A 21,943-nucleotide genomic window follows, 5' to 3' on the forward strand; every position below is an offset into this window, starting at 1 on the left:
GCCGCAGTGAAATGGAACAGAGTAAATAGGTATTTTAATGTCATATATTTAGCCGGTAGTAACTTGTGGAACAGACAGCGAATGGGAATGCGGTTTTATATACAACCCACCTGTTGTATAATACACTATTATGAGTTCCCGGATTCAGTTTACTATGCTACGTTTAGTCTATGAGACCAGGCTGCATGGTTTAGCATTGTATTAATTGAAGAGTTCGGCATTCGACTAGCCACCTGCAACATATGCGCAGTTATAAACCTGCTAGAGTTAGCAACAGGCAGACGAGCAATAGCTACGGTCGTAGTACAGATGGAGACTGATCTGCAATGTGAAGCTAACTAGCTTTAGAAACGCCTGAGTAGATCTAGCTTGCTTCGTAGTATACCACTCCGGTGAATGAGGGTTCAAAGACGAACAATAAGTGTTAAGGTGAGCGTGGGTTTTGTGACAGTGTCGCCATGTTACAGATTCTAAAAGCGATGTGATCTCTTTATCGCACAGTAGTTCCACAATATTATAGAGGATTATTTAATCCCCTAGGGTAAAGACAATTTTGGGTGCGCTGGTAAATTAACTGGCTATCTACTCGTTTTCAGAACACTCGTCTGTGTGCCAGAGCGCATAACAACTGATGCATTTAAGAATGCTCCACGCCCATTGACTATCGCCAGCGTCAGTAAACATCGTCAAAAAGCGTAAATCAATTGTTGCCAGCAGCACAGTTAGTCACCAACGCTCTAGATAACATGAAAACAGGCTAACCAGCTCTGCTAGTAGGTCAAATAACATGGTCAGAGTGAGGTGTTCTCTCATTTGTGTCTGGAAGTAGCTAACCAACGTTAGCCAGTTATCTTGGGTGCGTGACCACCGATCAGAATGCTCGCATCAACCCTACTCCTTGGCCAGAGAGTTCAGACCGAACGCGTCTTTCTTTTTTCCCAACGCAGTTAAGCCAAAACCACGCCCCGTGAATAACGGGGCGCTCTCCAAGTCCGGAAGTGGATATCACGTAGCGCGAAATTTCAGTCACTGATTAATAACATTTTCCCTTGAATTTCAAGATTGAAAAATTATAATAACACAATGTCGTGGACCGAGCTAGCCATTAACGTCCCTTAATGCTCAAAGATCGATTCAATGGCTGTAGCATAGCGTATTCGACTGAATAATTAGCTAATTCATATTTGAGAAATTATGAATAATAAGCAACTTTCAATTGAGGGAATTCAGCAGAGTTCTGAGAAATTTTGACAACTCATTGAAACTCTGAAAATAAATACATGGGCAAATGTTACCAAACGTGATGATAATAATAGGCCTGCATTAAGGTAGGTTTCTAATTGTTATATTACATTTTCCATCCTTACCTTGGAAGGTCACGGTCACTGATCGCCTGTGAGTGAGACAACGCTAGCTAGCCAATGGTTGCGTAGTAGAACGTCCCTCTGAATAACGGGGTGTGGTTTGGGATTAACTGCTTTGGGAGGAAGAAAGACTACAATGCTTTGAGCACAATCTGACACTGTAGAGTGAATTTAAGAACACACCCGTTGATTTCTCTGTGAGTGCTGATCTTGTAGTTGGAGTTGTGCTGTGAACTGTGGGAGTCCTACATCTTGTGCTCGAATAGCTACTTATCGAAAACCCTTCTCCTTATGTACTGTCTGGTTTTTAGCCATTAGTCGCCCACAAACTACTATTCCAACACTGTTTTAACGTTTGGAAACGTCTCATTGTTTTTGAAACAATGATATCTTTCATATCAGCAAGAAATAATCTTTAACATAATAAATATACACTTAATGCTGCAGTTTTGGACAGATCTATACACTGTGTCTCCAGTTGACTAACTACATTTTCTCCACAGTTAGCTTAAACATAGGTGTTCGGAGCATGCTAGATGGCTAATTGGCACAGGTGGGGGTTGCCTCTTATCAGAGTGAAATATTTACACGCTCGCAAGCGTCTACGTGGCCAGATGCTAAAATAGAACTTGGTTCTATTTGTGACGCTCAAATCTCCTCATTGGTTTTTAGGAGCATATACCCACGTGGGTGATTGAAAGATGAACTGACATCCACACTCCAGTCGGGTAATGCACCGTAAAGTTGGTTGCCAACCACCATATGAAGTCCAATGAAGAAGAAAAAGCCTGAAGGAAGAAGAGATGACGAGAAATGAATTCGGTTTATTGTTTTATCTGTGGATTAATTGTCGGAGTAGAGGACCTTGTGCATTTCAGGTAAAATATCAACACAATATTTATATCCCAGGACAAATTAGTTAGCAACAGCAAGCTAGCTAGTTAAATTGCCATACATGTTTAATGCTTTTCGACCTATCCCCAAATTAATATAAATGGTTCAGAGTTTGTTTTGATATTTCAACCTGCATGTCCTGATCGCACATGCGCGAGCGGTTTGGTCAGCATGTAAGGCTCAGCATTCCCGAACAGTCCCATTACAAATCAGAATGTTGAACAAACTTCATTTCAACTTTATTTATACCTGACGATTTTTGTCCCTATTTCTGAGGTAATCTGATACAAAATATCCACAGGCAAGTGTTATCAACCCGACCTTCAGTACACTGGCCTGAGGGAAGGTTGGCTCATAATAATGGCTGAAATGGAGTCAATGGAATGATTCCAGCCATTACACTCCACTCCAGCTATTATTAAGAGCCGTCCTGCCTTCAGCAGCCTCCACTGGCTTGTCTGTATATCAGTTTCAGTGGCGACCCGTCATTCAGGGCAGAACCCCACCTGATTTGAGCCCCACATTTTGTCATCATCTCACTTTCAAAGTCTTAGCTAGCAGTCATCATCATGAATCAAGTCGACAATCTACTGGAAAATCGTTTTAATCCTTGTCATATGAAGAGAAATAATGAAGAGAAATTATAGATAAAGTGCTCATCGGCCATTGGACATAAAGATTACACAAGTTGGAAAAATGTCAACAATATTTATGTCAGGAAGGAGTCAGTGGCTAACTGCAAGCATTGCAAAGCAACCACTAACAATTCAATGGAGTGGCTGTGTTCCGCCATACCACGGTTGCCCTTAGTTTGAAGATATAATCTGGAGACATGGAGAATACACCTCTCTTTAGCTATTATACTCTAATTCCACCTATTTCATAACTTGATCCTCCTTAATTTACTACTTACAGTTGAAGTCGGAAGTTTACATACAATTAGGTTGGAATCATTAAATTGTTTTTCAACCACTCCACAAATTTCTTGAAAACAAACTATAGTTTTGGCAAGTCAGTTAGGACATCTACTTTGTGCATGACACAAGCAATTTTTCCAACTATTGTTTACAGACAGATTATTTCACTTATAATTAATTGTATCACAATTCCAGTGGGTCAGAAGTTGACCCACTGAGTTGACTGTGCCTTTAAACGACTTGGAAAATTCCAGAAGATGATGTCATGGCTTTAGAAGCTTCTGATATGCTAATTGACATCATTTGAGTCAATTGGAGGTGTACCTGTGGATGTATTTCAAGGCCTACCTTCAAATTCAGTGCCTCTTTGCTCGACTTCATGGGAAAATCAAAAGGAATCAGCCAAGACATCAGCTTTCTGTCTCCTAGAGATGAACGTACTTTGGTGCGGAAAATGAAAATCAATCCCAGAACAACAGCAAATTATCTTGTGATGATGCTGGAGGAAACAGGTACAAAAGTATCTATATCCACAGTAAAACGAGTCCTATATCAACATAACCTGAAAGGCCGCTCAGCACGGAAGAAGCCATTGCTCCAAAACCGCCATTAAAAAAAGCCAGACTACGGTTTGCATCTGCACATGGGGACGAAGCTTGTACTTTTTGGAGAAATGTCTGGTCTGATGAAACAAAAATAGAACTGTTTGGCCATAATGACCATCGTTATGTTTGGAGGAAAAAGGGAGAGGCTTGCATGCCGAAGAACACCATCCCAACCGTGAAGCACGGGGGTGGCAGCATCATGTTGTGGGGGTGCTTTGCTGCAGGAGAGACTGGTGCACTTCACAAAATAGATGGCATTATGAGGATGGAAAATTATTTGGATATTTTGAAGCAACATCTCAAGACATCAGTCAGGAAGTCTAAGCTTGGTCGCAAATGGGTCTTCCAAATGGACAATGACCCCAAGCATACTTCCAAAGTTGTGGCAAAATGGCTTAAAGACAACAAAGTCAAGGTATTGGAGTGGCCATCACAAAGCCCTGACCTCAATCCTATAGACTAAATCCTGTGGGCAGAACTGAAAAAGCGTGTGCGAGCAAGGAGGCCTACAAACCTAACTCAGTTACACCAGCTCTGTCAGGAGGAATGGTCCAAAATTCACCCAACTTATTGTGGGAAGCTTGTGGAAGGCTACCAGAAACGTTTGACCCAAGTTAAACAATTTAAAGGCAATGCCACCAAATACTAATTGAGTGTATGTAAACTTCTGACCCACTGGGAATGTGATGAAAGAAATAAAAGCTGAAATAAATCATTCTCTCTACTGTTATTCTGACATGTCACATTCTTAAAACAAAGTGGTGATCCTAACTGACCTAGACAGGGAATGTTTACTAGGATTAAATGTCAGGAATTGTGTCAAACTGAGTTTAAATGTATTTGGCTAAGGTGTATGTAAACTTCCGACTTCAACTGTATACTAGTACTACAATCTACTGCTGTAGAAGTAGTAGGCCTACTGTAATTCTTCTACAATCTGCTATACTGTACATTGAAATGGGCCATGACCTAAACAAAGTAAAAAAGGAAGATAATCATGATGTGATGAGTGGAGGATATTTAGTCTGAAACATATTTTTATCCTCTGATCATTAGGACCGACCCATCAGCCATTCAGTATCCTGCTATCCCTGGAATCCAAGTTTCCTCCCTGGTCAATGGAATATATTTAAGTTTTAACACATTATTGCTGTTTCCTGTTGTAAAATTAGCAATGAGTTATCACCTGTACTTGTTTAACAACTACAAGTCATCACAATGATGACTGAACTGTTAATTCATCAATTTACGCAGCATTCCTTGGCCCAGTTCCAATGTTATCAACTCGGATCCATTTTCTTTCAGTGCTTGTGAGTTCCTTGTTGGGCCTGAAATGTTTGTTAGTTGAATTGTTTCTCTGTAAATAACTGACAAATTGCATCACCCTCAAGATAAACATTTACTGTAAACTCCATATGATTTTGTCTTGTACTCACACATTTCTAAATTCTTACAAGTGGAAAATCTTTACCATTACTTGGGTGGCAATTGGCATTGAATTCCCTATGAGCTTTTGTTTCCTGTGAGAAAACATCAATCTGCATGGTGCTGTCTCTCTACTGGCGGGCCATCCTTTCTTCTTGAATGGGTGCCAGCCAATGAGCTTCCTCCTGAGCAGGCGTCCCTCCCTTTTCACCGGCTGCTGCAGTCAATCAGCTTATTCAGCACAGAGAGGATATGTGCTGTGTGTGTGCTCAGGCCTTTCCACACTGCTAAAAGCCTACAACCTCCCTATCTGCCTCCCACTTTACCCCAACAAACATCCCATGCCGCTGACCCTCCCATCCCCCATTCCCCCACAAGCCTCCACTCACACCCATGCCACAGCTCTGTTAGTGAGTGAGTCAGTGGAGAAAGTTACACCAGTCTCTATGTTGGTGTGTTTGCCAGGCACTCGACGGCAACAACCGCAGCACAATCCTTTGGCCCGCCAGCCCTGCTGGGTCTGATCCCAGGCCTCTTCTCAAGGTAATATGCTTTAATGGTTGTTTTCTGCTTGGCACTGTCACTGAGAACCTGATATTTTCAGCCTGAGGTGAGATTGTTGTTGTTGATGTTGGATTATTAAACTAGTAATCCAGAGACCTGTTTTGTAATGGTGGTGTGTGTGTATGTAATGTCTGTATTTCTAACCACTTTTATTAATTAACATTATGACTCATTAGGTAGATCACTTTGTTTTGATAGCTGTGGTTCACCACTGAACAAAAAAGTTAAGTCAACATTTTTTTCAAGTAATTTCGCTGCTGAATCGCAACCATTGACTGTCACTCCACACATTTCTAGTCAGTATTCCCATAACATGAATGAGTCAAAGACGGTGCCTATAGTGCCTTCAGAAAGTATTCACACCCCTTGACTTCATCCACATTTTGTGTTACAGCCTGAGTTTATATAGATTAAATTGAGATTTTTTTTGTCACTGGTTTACACACAATACACCATTTATGGCAAGCCTAAATAATAATAATAAAAATGTGCTTAAGTTGCATGGACTCACTCTGTGGGCAATAATAGTGTTTAACATGATTTTTGGATGACTACCTCCTCTCTACCCCACACATACAATTATCTGTAAGGTACCTCAGTCGAGCAGTGAATTTCAAACACCGATTCAACCACAGACCAGGTAGGTTTTTCCAATGCCTCGCAAAGAAGGGCACCTATTGGTACAGTAGATGGGTTAAAAAAACAGACATTGAATATCCCTTTGAGCATGATAAAGTTAATTACACTTTGGATGGTGTATTAATACAACCAGTCACTTCAAAAATACAGGCGTCCTTCCTAACTCAGTTGCTGGAGAGGAAAGTAACCATTGGGCTCATGGTGAAATCCCAGAGTGGTTACTTTCCGGTTAGAGTTTAATGGCTGTGATTAGAGAACTGAGAATGGATCAACAACATTGTAGTTACTCCACAATACTAACCTAATTGACTGAGTGAAAAGGAAGCCCGTACAGAATAAAAAAGTATCCAAAACATGCATCCTGTTTGCAAAAAGGCACTACTGCAAAAAAGCAATACTACTGCAAAAAAGCAATACTACTGCAAAAAGGCAAAGACACTACTGCAAAAAGGCACTACTGCAAAAAGGCAAAGGCAATACTACTGCAAAAAGGCAATACTACTGCAAAAAGGCAATACTACTGCAAAAAGGCAATACTACTGCAAAAAGGCAATACTACTGCAAAAAGGCAATACTACTGCAAAAAGGCAAAGGCACTACTGCAAAAAGGCAATACTACTGCAAAAAGGCAATACTACTGCAAAAAGGCAATACTGCTAAAAAAAAAAAAATATGGCTAAGCAATTCACTTTTTGTTCAAAATACAAAGTGTTATGTTTGGGACAAATCCAATACAACACATTACTGAGTACTGCTCTCCATATTTTTCAAGCATAGTGGTGGCTGGATCATGTTATGGGTATGATTGTAATCGGTAAAGGAAATGTAATCTCCATCACCGCTCCAACATCAACATATTATGTGAAAATGTCACGTCTATATTTTTTTTTGTAAAAAAGAGTGTAAGAAAGCTGTTTACAGTGACATCCACCAATTAAAAGGCCATGCCTATGCACACCGATGTCATTGGAAACACTACAAAACTTTGAAACGTGCCATTTTCACATGTTTACGTTGGTGGTGCTGGAGATGATTAAGTTGAAAATTGGTGACATTTACCTTTATTAAGGACTGGGGAGATCTTTGGGATAAAAAAATGTATGGAATGGAGCTAAGCACAGGCACATTCTTAGAGGAGAACCTGGTTCAGTCTGCTTTCCACCAGACACTGGGAGATGAATTCACCTTTCAGTAGGACAATAACCTAAAACACAAGGCCAAGTCTACGCTGGAGTTGCTTACCAATAAGACAGTGAATATTACTGACCGAGTTACAGTTTTGACTTAAATCTACTTGAAAATCTTTGGCACGACCTTGGAAAGGGTTGTCTAGCAATGATCAGCGACCAATTTGACAGAGCTTGAACATTTTGAAAAGAATAATGGGCAAATGTTGCACAATCCAGGTGTGGAAAGCTCTTAGAGACTTACACAGAACGACTCACAGCAGTAATCGCTGCTAAAGGTGATTCTTCAAAGTATTGACTCTGGGTTGAGTACCTAAATTTGATATTTCTTTTTTTTAATACATTTTCAAACACTTCTAAACATGTTTTGACTTTCTCATTATGTGGTATTGTGTGTAGATGGGTGATAAAAACAACAACAATTTAATACATTTTGAATTCAGGCTTTAACACAACAATGTGGAATAAGTCAAGAGGTTTGAATACTTTCTCAAGGCACTGTAAACCTGATTACATTGATTGAAATCTGCTCAAAATGGAAATTGCTTTAGCAGCAACAGCTTTGTAAAAGCAGGACCATGTTGTGTGAACACATGGTGTTCCAGCTCAAAGGGCAGGAAACAATGCAGAGTATAAGCCATTCAGACCCACTATAATAGCCCTGCCACTGGCTGCTACTACTGGGTGGGATATAGACCTCAGGCCCCACATGGAGCTAACCCTCTATTTCTCTGACAGACAGCCTCAGCATGGAAAGCCCAGTGAGGGCTGAGCCAGCTACCCCAACCCTGGCTCCCCCAGCTCCACGAAACCATACTCCTTCTCTAAGTCCCAGAGCTGAGGCCAAAGAGAAGAGGTCGGAGGTGAGCGAGGGAACAGCGGATGAGTGTGAGGCAGTGGACACAGAGGGGGACCCTATATGTCTCTCGCTGTTATCAAAGATGACTGTGTTTGTGGAGGCGCCAGCAGAGGATGCATCAGAGAAGGCTGCGGCTGAGGAGGTTGCAGCCAAGGAGAGGGCTGAGAGAGAGGCTCAGAGGCAGCTCCTGGCCACAGAGGAGCTGATCTACACAGAGAGGAACTACCTGAGACTCCTCCAGGTCTGCACCTGCACCATCAGGAGCAACCTGCAGAAACTACAGGTACTTCTACTGCACCACTGCACAGGGCTACGAGTTTCCTGACCATGTGACTTGACCGGGGAAAACTATGGACCCTAGTGGGTCTAAAGTCAATAGACAAATCTCTAAGGAATGGTTATCTTGAAGCACCAGGCAATATTTCCTTTCCAGTCTCTGAAGGTATTTAAATTGCCATATCATCAAATGTATTTGAATAAAAGGTTGTGCTTAAAATGAGTCTCGTAAAAACAGGATGAAATCACATTTTATGGGCTGGAAGGCAAGCCTGTCTATGCATCAGCCAGTGGTAATGACGAGGAGGGCTACTGTTGGTGGACGGACGGAAAGAGGGAGGAGGATGCAGAGGGTGAGAGACAGGGAGGAGAAGGGATAGAAAGGTGGATAGGAGGAGGAGGTAGAGTAGTGGTGGGTGAATGATTCCCTTTGTGGAAAAGTAAAGTCGTTATGATAAATGGTGTACCATCCTCCCCACCACAGCCTCAGCTGCCTAACCTGGACAGCATGTTCCTGTACATAGAGGAGGTGATTGATGTGTCGGGACGCCTCCTCAGCCTCCTGGACCAGAAGCAGGTCACGCCCCATGATCCTCTCTTCCTGGAGACCCTGTGTAAGTAGCAACAATACAGTAATAATAACAATATATTCCATTTAGCAGATTATTTTATCAAAATCATTTACTAATGGGTGGCCGTGGGAATCGAACCCACATTTCTGGCATTGCAAGCGCCATGCTCTACCAACTGAGCCATACAGGAGCAGTACTGCAGGACTGTTACCATGGCGGTCTACCTTCACACCTCAAACATACACTATCACACCTAGTGATTCTTACTCACAGGTACTTAGTAACATATTCACACCTGCACCACCCCACCTACTAATTCTATGGGGCTATTCAAGAATAGGCTCACGTCAACCACCTCTGTTTCACAGGACTATTGGTACCAGCTGCTTCTCATTATGTGTACTACATACCTGCGTGTATTAAAAGCCTATTAGCACATTTCCTCTCTGTGGTGTTGCAAACCAAACACTTCATACAGTACACCTTGCAGTCACGCTGCTTGGAGAGGTCAGCAAAATAATGGGAAAAACAAACTCCCTCTCTCTGTTGCGACCTTGTTTGCCCTTTCTATATTTCAATGTGGAGTAAACAAGAGTGCCGGCGTGTCAGAGTTCCTTTTTTCCATTATTTAGTTGACCTCGCTCAGCAGCTGGACGGCTAGGTGTTCAAACATTCATATCTTCTGCAGAGCTCTAACCTGCAAGAATGGTTAGAGAGACAAATATACACTGAGTGTAGAAAACACTTCTATCACAGACTGATCAGGTGAATCCAGGTGAAAGCTATGCTCCCTTATTATCACTTGTTAAATCTCTGCGTTATCGGGAAAAGGCTCGTAAGTAAGCATTTCACGGGAAATTCTACACCTGTTCTATTCGGAGCATGTGACAAATCACCTTAGCAACGCTCCATGGGGACGGATGAAGGACCCGCATGGGAGGCATAAATGTACATTAATGTCACGTCATAAATACTTGATTCATATTCCCTTCAGGTGACGCCTTCCTCAGTCTATCAACAGACATAGAGTCGGCTTACAAGGAGTACCTGTCCAACTACAACACCGTCACAGCGTTAGAGAACAGCTACAAACAGAAAGAACCCCTGTGGACTGAGATGGTGAAAGTCATCAAGTCCTCAGCGTACGTTTATCTCTCTCTCTCTGCATTTCTGTTCCTATCCTGGCCCCAAATCTATGGTCGTTTTCATGCCAAACACCCAATAGGGCATACAGCACAAACCCGTCTGGGTCCAGGCTAACTTTTGTTCACAATGAAATACAATGTCCATCCTTCAGTATTGTCACAGTATATGTGTTGATACAGGCCAGAGGTGAATGTATGTACCTTTGTCTCACTTTCTGTATTCCTGTTCGTACCATACATTGTCTCTATTGTCCAATTGAAATACAATACTGAAATTGCCCTTAATATCACACCCCATTTAAAAAAAAATGTTTTACGGATGTCAAAATGCAGCTTTCTCACATTACAAATCTAGAAAAGACACGTTTAGACTATGTTGTGTACAGGCCAGAGGTGAATGCTACCTCTCTGAGCTTCTTCCTGGTGATGCCAGTCCAAAGGATCGCTCGCTACCCTCTTCTCCTCCAGACCATCATGAAACATACAGACCCTGGGCACCCGGCCTACTCTCTCCTGGAGCAGACTGCCCACGCCGCCGTAGCCGTCAACTGCAGGATCAATGAGTACAAACGCTTCCGAGAAGTTGGTGAGGACACATGCTGGCTATCACGTTCTTGTAATCAAATCCTATGATTGGTTTTACTATTCAGACCAAGGATATTGATAGATTGTGGGCATTACCTTTTTTTCCTGAACACCCATATTAGAATTTCTTGTCTTCTCATCACAGCCGACAAATACAAGAAGACGGAAACCTTGACGATAAGGGATAAGATAAATCGTCTGAATAGCCACAGCATCGCAAAGAAGACTGCCAGACTGAGTCAGTTCATCAAGCATGAGACGGGGATTGCACCAAAGGTAAGGCACTTTCCGTACCTGTTCCTGATGTTAGGTTCACTCAGCCATATAAAATGAAGCTACACGCCCTTCTTCAGCACCTTTTAGGTTAATAATTAAACATAGGGAATGGGAAAAGCTGTGAGATAACATATGACATGACCAGTGTTTACTTCTTAAAAGGTCTCGCTGTATTCGAACCTTGATTCACACCTCCGGGGAGCATTTATTACATAAAGTATGTAGAGAGTAGTTGAATACAATGACACGTGCTATGCTGGTGGCATGTCACATGGTTATGAGTGTTCCCTTGCGGACATTTTTAGACATATTATTCATCAAGTCACAAACTGAAGCTCTGGGGGTCTCTTTTTAGCAATGGATGGTAGAACATTCTTAAATCTCTGTAAAAATGAATTGAATTTGCTGTTTAATAACTTCCCTCGGGTTTCAATTCCAGTTGGTTGATGAGGAGTTTGATGCCTTGGAGGGCTTTTTCTATCTCCTTGAAAATGGTATCGCCGTGCTACATGAAAATGTGGAGACGTATCTCAGCCATCTGCAGGTGAGCTTTTGTAGACCCCATCCCTTTGCCGTGGAGACCATCACCATGACAGCATTGGAATCACGTTGTTTACACCTGGCTTTCCACTCAACATACAATTAGTGCCCGATCCCTTTAGATTCACTTCTAGCTTGACATCCTCTTCTCACTAAATAATGAGCACGGTTGGATCGGTAATCCTCCTCGCCAGCTGTCAACTACAACTCCTTGGCTCATGTTTCAGTGGTGAGCATTTGAAAATGTAAAGATGTTGTAAGAAAATCTGTTTTAAGTTTTCAGCCTCCTTCACATTGCCGCACCTATTTGAATGCAGAGTCTCCCCACTGTCAAACAGCCACTGCCTGTCATAAACCATGCATTTCTGACGACTACCTCAGTTTTCTGTTTGCGTTTCCCATGTCTAGATATAGTTTGTGTGGCATCTTTTCTTCCACCGTTCTATTACAGAGATTCCTTAGCTGTCGACCGGAGGAGTTTGACCTTGACATGGACGGCGAGAAGCCTGCTATATGCTACAAGGAAATCACAGCAGCATTGAGACAATGGATACTTCCTACATTTGTGAGTCAAGCTAAAGTACCACTTTGTTATGCATGCTACAACAATGGGCATCGGAATATAAGTTGGCTGGGAGGACAGACCATTTTTATTGAATTGCGCCCATGGTCGTGTTTCACTTTCCCACATGTCCTTCAGGCTTCAGATTGCACTGCCCGGACCTCATGCCTCTGTCCATCGCCCTCCCCTATTTCCTAATATTTCCCTCTTCCTCTCCCCATCCCCCACTCAACATCCAGGAGAAGAGGATGAGGACGTTGGTCCACAAGCCCCTCTGTGCCCTTCGAGAACTGCTGGTGGGGCCTCGTAACCTGATCCGTAAGCGCCTGGACAAGCTGCTTGACTACGAGCTGATCGAAGAGAAGCCCAGTCTGAGCTACGATGAGCAGGCGGTGGCAAACACCTATAAGACCATCAACACGTTGCTCCTCAACGAGCTGCCCCAGTTCAATGGCCTGGCCCTCACCCTGCTCTGGGGCATGCTGGGGGCCTTCAGCTGCCTGCACAAGGACCTGGCTGCAGACATGGAGCAGCTCTTCCAGGGCTTTGCCCAGCAGGTGGGGTAGTAGGTACACCACAGTCACTGTAGAAGGGTTTAGAGGGGGTAGCAAGATACACTTTAGTAAAGGGTAGCTGTGGACGACCAATGCTGACCATTGCAATTAACCATTTCAGCCAGTGAATCTGCTGTCTGTTGTTTATACACTGAACAAAAATATAAAAGCAACATGTGAAGTGTTGGTCCCATGTTTCATGAGCTGAAATAAAAGATCCCAGAAATGTTCTATACGCACAGGAAGCGTATTTCTCTCAAATGTTGTGCACAAATGAGTTTACGTCCCTGCTAGTGAGCATTTCTCCTTTGCCAAGATAAGCATGTTGTGTTGCAGTTTTCTTGTCACTTTCAGTGATTGATTAGTGAGAACTATACCCAAGGCCAGAGATGCAGCTGAAGTTGAACTTGACTATCTTTCTAAACTTGTTTTGTCTGACCTCTCTTTGCAGCTCCCTCACAGTTCCCTGGAGCCTAATGCATTCTGGGAGTGGGCAGAGTGTTCGGTGCTGGAGGGTGCGAGGATGCTGGAGACTCTGTGTCGGAATGTGGAGGACCAACTCAATGCTCCCATTGTCCAGGTCAGTCCCAACAGAAGCTGCACTATAATCTGTTGTTTGGTTGGCTGTGATGTGACTTGTTGCCGGGGAACATCGCCAGGGACAGTGCGTGTATACATCCACAGCCTCACGCAGCAGGACGATTCATACTAGACCCATTCACTGTAAATGTTCTTATTATCTGAACCCATCATGTGTTTGGAATAACCTGAATTGGATCAGGATGGTTATTTATATTAGCCTTAGAGTTGTGGTGTTACCTTTTGAGTAATCTCTTGTGGACAGACGGGCGACTAACCAAATTGTGCAGTATTTTAGTTCCGAGTTAACCGAGATGACCTGTTTACCTGTTGAAGGTTCTGAGGAAGGTGTGCTGCCTGAGGGGACAGTACTGTAACTAAGCATAAGCCATTTGTCAAAACTAACACACTAGGACATGTCACGCTCACAAAACACAAACTTTCTGTTCAACATGCATAAATAGCAAACTGGAAATTCCATTACCTTTCCTACCCAGTTAGAACAGAAAGCGCCATTCATTTTGCTTAGTCATAATGCAGTAATACCTTCACTCCAGCTAACGCGTGGCTCATATCATCACCACTACGCATTACTTTAAGTGATGAGAATGTGAAGAAGCCAAGAGAAGAGGGGAGAGAAAGGGTCTGGTTTCATGTCTCAGACTAATCTAGACCTCTCACACAGCCCATATTAAAATCTGTGTTTTATGTCTTTACGTTTGCAGTGTGAGCAGCCCTCAGAACAGATGGGCCCTGGTCAAAAGTAGTGCACTACATCGGAAATAGGGTGCCATTTGCGATGGATCCTATATGATAGTAATGAGACTCAGCCTGTCAGATCTACAGGCATACATGACTGCAGTAGTGAGGATAGGTAGCTCATTTGTGGCTGGCGATGGCTCTCACTTACAGGCACCATTTCTACAGCCAGAGAAAGACATGGGATCACTTCATTAGCTGCTCTTAGGTGAGATAGTAAAGCCATAAACCTTACAAGTCACCCCGGGGGAAGCTAAGCAGGTGAACAAACACCAGGGTTAATGAGTGCTCACTCTTAATACACACTGGGTGTACAAAACAGACCAGAGGGTTGGCAAACGTGTTCCTGGAGTGCTACAGGTACTGCACGATTTTGTTCCAACTAGTCACAACACCTGACCAGCTAATTGATCAATTCAATGATTGCCTAAATTCCACACACCTGGTCATCCAGGTTGGTTAAATCAAAAACATCAAGTTTGCCTACCCCTGACATACTGACCAGGTGAAAGCTATAATCCCTAATTGATGCCCCTTGTCAAATCCACTTCAATCAGTGTAGATGAAGGGAAAGAGACAGGTTAAAGAAGGATTTTTAGGCCTCGAGACAATTGAGCCATGGATTGTGTGTGTGCCTTTCAGAAGGTGAATGGGGCAAGAAAATATATTTAAGTGCCTTTGAATGGGGTATGGTAGTAGGTGCCAGGGCGCACCAGTTTGAGTGAGTCAAGAACTGCAATGCTGCTGTGCTTTTCGCGCTCAACAGTTTACCATGTGTATCAAGAATGGTCCCACCACCCAAAAGACATCCCAGCCAACTTAACACAACTGTGGGAAGGATTGGAGACAAAATGGGCCAGCATCCGTGTGGAACACTTTCGAGACCTTGTAGAGTCCATTCCCTGACGAATTGAGGCTGTTCTGAGGGCAAAAGGGGGTGCAACTGAATATTAGGAAGGTGTTCCTAATGTTTTGTACACTACATCTACTGCTGTATATATTGTTAGTATGTCTTCATCGGGTGTATATAGATTGCATTAGGATTACAGTGCTATTGGATTTGTTACGACATTTCTTGATTTCTTTGTGTGTGATTATTTGTGTATTTGTTTGACATTGTACTGCGTCGTTAGGAGATGGTAACGTAAGCATTTCACCTTCACCTTCATAACATCTTCTAAACTGTGTACACGACCAATACACTTTTATTTTGATGCTGCTAATTAGTTGAACTACTGTATGTTGCTTGATTATGTGCCTGATTGCTGCATAACTATGTTCCTGATCGAACAGTATTGGTTCATTAGGGCACACCGTTTCAACTTTTTGCAACGGAAAGTGAAAACGTAGCATTTTATTATTGGATAAATCCAGGTAGTTTCCCTGTTTCAGTCAGTTCCCTTCTGTTTGGTGCGTAATGAGCACGCCCCTGTTCTGTTCATTTGTGTCCTCCCAGCCTCTCAGCCCTGGGTCTCAGAAGTGTCTGAAGGCCCTGACAGACAAGCACGGCTCAGGCAAGATCTACCAGCTGACGGGTCATGTGGTGGGGACTAGAGACCTGGACCTGAGCCTGAACAGAGGAGAGCTGGTGGCCATCATCAGTGAGATGGACACACGGGGGGACAGACGCCGCTGGCTGGTCGACGCAGGGGGTAAGACCTCCAGGATATCTCACCTTTTCACTTGAGGGGATGATCTTTTAAAAGAACACACTGCTTCACATTCTAAAGGAAAGTCAGTCCTTTAGTTAGTCAATGTATTGAGTTGTCTTTCAATGTAGCAGTGAATACCAAACTAGAATTCTGGTTCCGCCACCACCAGTTAGTGGAGACATCTAATGGTTGTTTACTGTTACTGCTGGCTGTGTACTCACAGTAAGTGTTTAATTCTATCTATCAAATAGATTAGATCAGTTATTGGATAATATGTGGTTTATAACGTATCTTATTACAGTATAAAATTGATAAACTCATGTTTTATGATCATCCATTACACAATCTGTGTTCAGGTCCAAGAGGATACGTCCCCTCCTCCAAACTGGTGCGTTACCACCAGGTAACCATGGACCCTCCCCCGTCCCCTCATCTGACAGTCACTACCATGGATTGTGCTGGGGGTGTCAGGCGACACTCCTACACCCCTGACGTCAGGCGACACTCCTTCTCCCCTGATACACCCCAGCCCGTGAGGACTCTGTCGATGACCATGCCCTGCTTCCAGGTAAGTGACACTCCCTGGTAAAGTTTCCCCTAGGTACAGATCTAGGATCAGTGTCCCCCTCCCCAATCCTAATCTTAAAGGGATAGTTCACCCAAATTACAAAATGACTTATTGGTTTCCTTACCCTGTAAGCAGTCTATAGACTAGATGACAGCAATCCATGCTTTGTTTTTCCCCCCCTGGCACTGTTTCCACATGCTAACGTTTTAGCATTTGTGGCACAAATCCCATTCAAGTTGGACCGATATTAGCATGTTCAAAACATCTAAGTGTTTCACCGAGACGTGGCTGAACGACGATACGGACAATATAGAGCTAGCGGGATTTTCCATGTACTGGTAGAACAGAGACGCTACCTGTGGTTAGACGAGGGGTGGGGGGTATGTGTGTTTATTTGTCAATAACAGCTGGTGCGTGATGTCTAATATTAAAGAAGTCTCGAGGTATTGCTAGCCTGAGGTAGAGTACCTTATGATAAGCTGTAGACCATATGATAAGCTGTAGACCACACTATCTACCAAGATTTCTCATCTATATTATTCGCAGCCGTCTATTTACCACCACAGAACGAAGCTGGCACTCAGACTGCTCTCAACCAACTGTATAAGGCCATAAGCAAAGAAGAAAATGCTCACCCAGAAGCAGCGCTCCTAGTGGCAGGATGCGAGCTTTTAATGCAGGCAAACTTAAATCCGTTTCACCTCATTTTTACCAGCATGTCACATGTGCAACCAGAGAGAAATAAAAATCCTAGACCACCTTTACTCCACACACAGAAATGCATACAAAGCTCTCCCCTGCCCTTAATTTACTAAATCTGACCATAATTCTATCCTCCTGATTCCTGCTTACAAGCAAAAACTAAAGCAGGAAGTACCAGTGACTCGCTCAATATGGAAGAGGTCAGATGACGTGGATGCTACACTACAGGACTGTTTCGCTAGCACAGACTGGAATATGTTCTGAGATTCATCCAATGGCATTGAGGAGTACACCACCTCAGTCATCGGCTTCATCAATAAGTGCATCGACGACATCGTCCCCACAGTGACTGTACATACATATTCCAACCAGAAGCCATGGATTACAGGCAACATCCGCATCTAGCTAATGGCTAGAGCTGCCGCTTTCAAGGAGCGGGAGACTAATGCCGGACGTTTATAAGAAATCCCGCTTTGCCCTCAGACGAATCATCAAACAAGCAAAGCGTAAATACAGGATTAAGATTGAATCCTACTACACCGGCTCTGACACTCATCGGATGTGGCAGGGCTTGAAAACTATTACGGACTACAAAGGGAAACCCAGACGTGAGCTGCCCAGTGATGCGAGCCTACCAGATGAGCTAAATGCCTTTTTTATGCTCGCTTCAAGGCAAGCAACACTGAAGCATACACGAGAGCACCAGCTGTTCTGGATGACTGTGTGATAACACTCTCGGTAGCCGATGTGAACAAAACCTTTAAACAGGTCAACATTCACAAAGCTGCTGGGCCAGACGGATTACCCGGATGTGTACTCGAAGCATACGCGGACCAACTGTCAAGTGAACCCACCAAGTACAACCCTAAATCTGTAAATATGGGCACCCTCATAGATATTATCCTGACCAACTTGCCCTCCATATACACCTCTGCTGTTTTCAATCAGGATCTCAGCTATCATTGCGTCATTGCCTGCATCAGTTATGGGTCCGTGGTCAAATGACCACCCCTAATCACTGTCAAATGCTCCCTAAAACACTTCTGCGAGCAGGCCTTTCTAATCGACCTGGCCCGGGTATCCTGGAAGGATATTGACCTCATCCCGTCAGTTGAGGATGCCTGGTTGTTCTTTAAGTAATTTCCTCACCATCTTAAATAAGCATGCCCCTTTCACAAAATGTAGAACTAAGAACAGATATAGCCCTTGGTTCACTCCAGACCTGACTGCCCTCGACCAGCACAAAAACATCCTGTGGCGTACTGCACTAGCATCGAATAGTCCCCGGGATATGCAACTTTTCAGGGAAGTCAGGAACCAATATACACAGTCAGTTAAGAAAGCAAAGGCTAGCTTTTTCAAACAGAAATTTGCATCCTGTAGCTCTAACTTCAAAAAGTTCTGGGACACTAAAGTCCATTGAGAATAAGAGCACCTCCTCCCAGCTGCCCATTGCACTGAGGCTAGGAAACACTGTCACCACCGATTTAAATCCACAATAATTGAGAATTTCAGTAAGCATTTCTCTAACGGCTGGCCATGCTTTCCTCCTGGCTACCCCGGCCAACAGGTCCCCACCTCCAACAGCTACTTGCCCAAGCCTCCCAGATTCTCCTTCACCCAAATCCAGATAGCAGATGTTCTGAAAGAGCTGCAAAACCTGGACCGTACAAATCAGCTGGGCTAGACAATCTGGACCCTCTCTTTGTAAAATTATCCGCCGCCATTGCTGCAACCCCTATTACTAGTCTGTTCAACCTCTCTTTCGTATCGTCCGAGATTCATAAAGATTGGAAAGCTGCCACGGTCATCCTCTTCTTCAAAGGGGGAGACACTCTAGACCCAAACTGTTAGACCTATATCCATCCTGCCCTCTCTTTCTAGTCTTCAAAAGCCAAGTTAAACAAAGAGATCACTGACCATTTCGAATCCCACCGTACCTTCTCCGCTGCGCAATCCAGTTTCCGAGCTGGTCACAGGTGCACCTCAGCCATGCTCAAGGTACTAAACGATATCATAACCTCCATCGCTAAAAGACAGTACTGTGCAGCCGTCTTCATCGACCTGGCCAAGGCTTTCGACTCTGTCAATCACCGTATTCTTATCGGCAGTCAACAGCCTTGTTTTCTCAAATGATTGACTCACCTGGTTCACCAACTACTTCTCAGATAGAGTTCAGTGTGTCATATCGGAGGGCCTGTTGTCCGGACCTCTGGCAGTCTCTATGGGGGTACCACAGGGTTCAATTCTCAGGCCAACTTTTTTTCTCTGTATATATCAAGGATGTCACTCTTGCTGAGGGTGATTCCTTGATACACCTCCACGCAGACAGCACCATTCTGTATACATCTGGCCCTTCTTTGGACACCGTTAACAAACCTCCAAACGAGCTTCAATGCCATACAACACTCCTTCCGTGACCTCCAAAAGCTCTTATACACTAGTAAAACTAGATGCATGCTCTTCAACCGATCGCTACCCGCCCACCCGAATAGTATCACTACTATGGACGGTTCCAGACTCATATTAAGCATCTCTAATCCAAAATGTAAATCTATAATCGGCTTCCTAATTCGCAACAAAGCATCCTTCCCTCATGCTGTCTAACATACCCTCGTAAAACTGACTATCCTACCGATCCTTGACTTTGGCGATGTCATTTACAAAACAGCCTCGAACACTCTACTCAGCAAATTGGATGCTGTCTATCACAGTGCCATCCCCATATACCACCCACCACTGCAACCTGTATGCTCTCGTCGGCTGGCCCTCGCTACATATTCGTCGCCAGACCCACTGGCTCCAGGTCATCTATAAGTCTTAGCTAGGTAAAGCTCCGCCTTATCTCAGCTCACTGGTCACCATAACTACACCCAGCTGTAGCACGCGCTCCAGCAGGTATATCTTGCTGGTACTCCCCAAAGCTAACACCCACTTTGGCGGCCATTGCTTACAGTTGTCTGCTGCCAATGACTGGAACGAATTGTAAAAATCGTTCCAGTTATATCTCCCTCACTAACTTTAAGCATCAGCTATCTGAACAGCTTACCGATCGCTGCAGCTGTAAATATCCCACCCTACCTACCTCATCCCCATATTGTTTTTGACTTTTTTTGCTCTTTTGCACACCAGTATTTCTACTTGCACATCCTTATCTGCACATCTATCACTCCAGTGTTAATTGTTAAATTGTAATTACTTTGCATCTATGGCCTATTTATTGCCTTACCTCCTTACTCCATTTGCACACACCGTATATAGATTTTTCTATTGTGTTATTGACTGTACTTTTGTTTATCCTATGTGTATCTCTGTGTTCTTTTGTCGCACGTCTTTGCTTTATCTTGGCCAGGTCGCAGTTGTAAATGAGAACTTGTTCTCAACTGGCCTACCTGGTTAAATAAAGGTGTTATTTTATTTTTTAATAAGTGTCTTCACTGACATTTTCAACCTCTCCCTGACTGAGTCTGTAATACCTACATGTTTCAAGCAGACCACCATAGTCCCTGTGCCCAAGAACACTAAGGTAACCTGCCTAAATGACTACCGACCCGTAGCACTCAAGTCTGTAGCCATGAAGTGCTTTGAAAGGCTGGTCATGGCTCACATCAACAGCATCCTGCCAGACACCCTTGACCCACTCCAATTCGCCCCAACGGATCCACAGATGATGCAATCTCAATTACACTCCACACTGCCCCTTCTCACCTGGACAAAAGGAACACCTATGTGAGAATGCTGTTCATTGACTACAGCTCGGTGTTCAACACCATAGTGCCCACGAAGCTCATCACTAAGCTAAGGACTCTGGGACTAAATATCTCCCTCTGCAACTGGATCCTGGACTTCCTGTCAGGCCGCCCCCAGGTTGTAAGAGTAGGCAACAACACTTCTGCCACGCTGATCCTTAGCACTGGTGCCCCTCAGGGGTGAGTACTTAGTCCCCTCCCCAGAGAACTGGCAGTGTGGTGCCAGGACAACAACCTCTCCCTCAATGTGGGCAAGACAAAGGAGCTGATCGTTGACCACAGGAAAAGGCGGGCTGAGCAGGCCCCCATTGACATCGATGGGGCTGTAGTGGAGCGGGTCGAGTTTCAAGTTCCTTGGTGTCCATCACCAACAAACAATCATGAAGAGGGCACGACAAAATTTTTCCACCCTCAGAAGACTGAAAAGATTTGGAATGGGTTCCCAGATCCTCAAAAGGTTTTACAGCTGCACCATCGATATCATCCTGACTGGTTGCAACACTGTCTGGTATGGCAACTGCTCAGCATCTGACCGTAAGGTGCTACAGAGGGTAGTGTGTACAGAGGGTAGTGTGTACATCGTGTGTACATCATGCCATGCTTCCTGCCATCCAGGACTAGTATAATAGGCGGTGTCAGAGGAAAGCCCATACAATTGTCAAACTCCAGTCACCCAAGATATAGACTGTTTTCTCTGCTACCGCACGGCAAGCGGTCCCAGAGCGCCAAGTCTAGGACTAAAAGGCTCCTCAACAGCTTCTACCCCACCCCCCAAGCCATAAGACTGTTGAACAATTAATACAATCGCGACCAGACAATTTACATTGACCCTCCCTTTTGTACACTGCTGCTACTCGCTGTTTATTATCTATGCATAGTCACTTCACCTCCACCTACATGTACAAATTACCTCAACTAACCTGTACCCCTTCACACTGACTTTGTACCGGTGCCCCCTGTATATAGCCTC

At 43.9% G+C, this 21,943-nt stretch overlaps 1 protein-coding gene across 4 annotated transcripts in view; it reads left to right on the top strand.

The window, feature by feature from the left end:
* Positions 1–218: 218 nt before the first annotated feature.
* Positions 219–21,943, top strand: part of LOC110488578 (rho guanine nucleotide exchange factor 37) — a 28,723-nt gene continuing 6,998 nt past the window's right edge. Inside the window, exons 1-14 of one of the 4 annotated variants that reach the window (XM_021560846.2) lie at positions 219–429; positions 2,037–2,242; positions 5,671–5,748; positions 8,334–8,737; positions 9,215–9,344; positions 10,297–10,444; positions 10,834–11,033; positions 11,178–11,308; positions 11,748–11,852; positions 12,300–12,413; positions 12,650–12,967; positions 13,416–13,544; positions 15,759–15,954; positions 16,311–16,522. In XM_021560846.2, coding sequence (XP_021416521.1) covers positions 8,345–8,737; positions 9,215–9,344; positions 10,297–10,444; positions 10,834–11,033; positions 11,178–11,308; positions 11,748–11,852; positions 12,300–12,413; positions 12,650–12,967; positions 13,416–13,544; positions 15,759–15,954; positions 16,311–16,522 — 2,076 coding nt within the window. In that variant the 5' untranslated portion in view covers positions 219–429; positions 2,037–2,242; positions 5,671–5,748; positions 8,334–8,344. Of the gene's footprint in view, positions 430–2,036; positions 2,243–5,432; positions 5,749–8,333; positions 8,738–9,214; positions 9,345–10,296; positions 10,445–10,833; positions 11,034–11,177; positions 11,309–11,747; positions 11,853–12,299; positions 12,414–12,649; positions 12,968–13,415; positions 13,545–15,758; positions 15,955–16,310; positions 16,523–21,943 lie in introns of those variants that run through there. The other 3 variants (XM_021560847.2, XM_036942712.1, XM_021560845.2) reach the window with 3 other exon arrangements.

Source organism: Oncorhynchus mykiss, chromosome 14 (genome assembly GCF_013265735.2).
Source record: "Oncorhynchus mykiss isolate Arlee chromosome 14, USDA_OmykA_1.1, whole genome shotgun sequence".
Taxonomy (NCBI): Eukaryota; Metazoa; Chordata; class Actinopteri; order Salmoniformes; family Salmonidae; genus Oncorhynchus; species Oncorhynchus mykiss.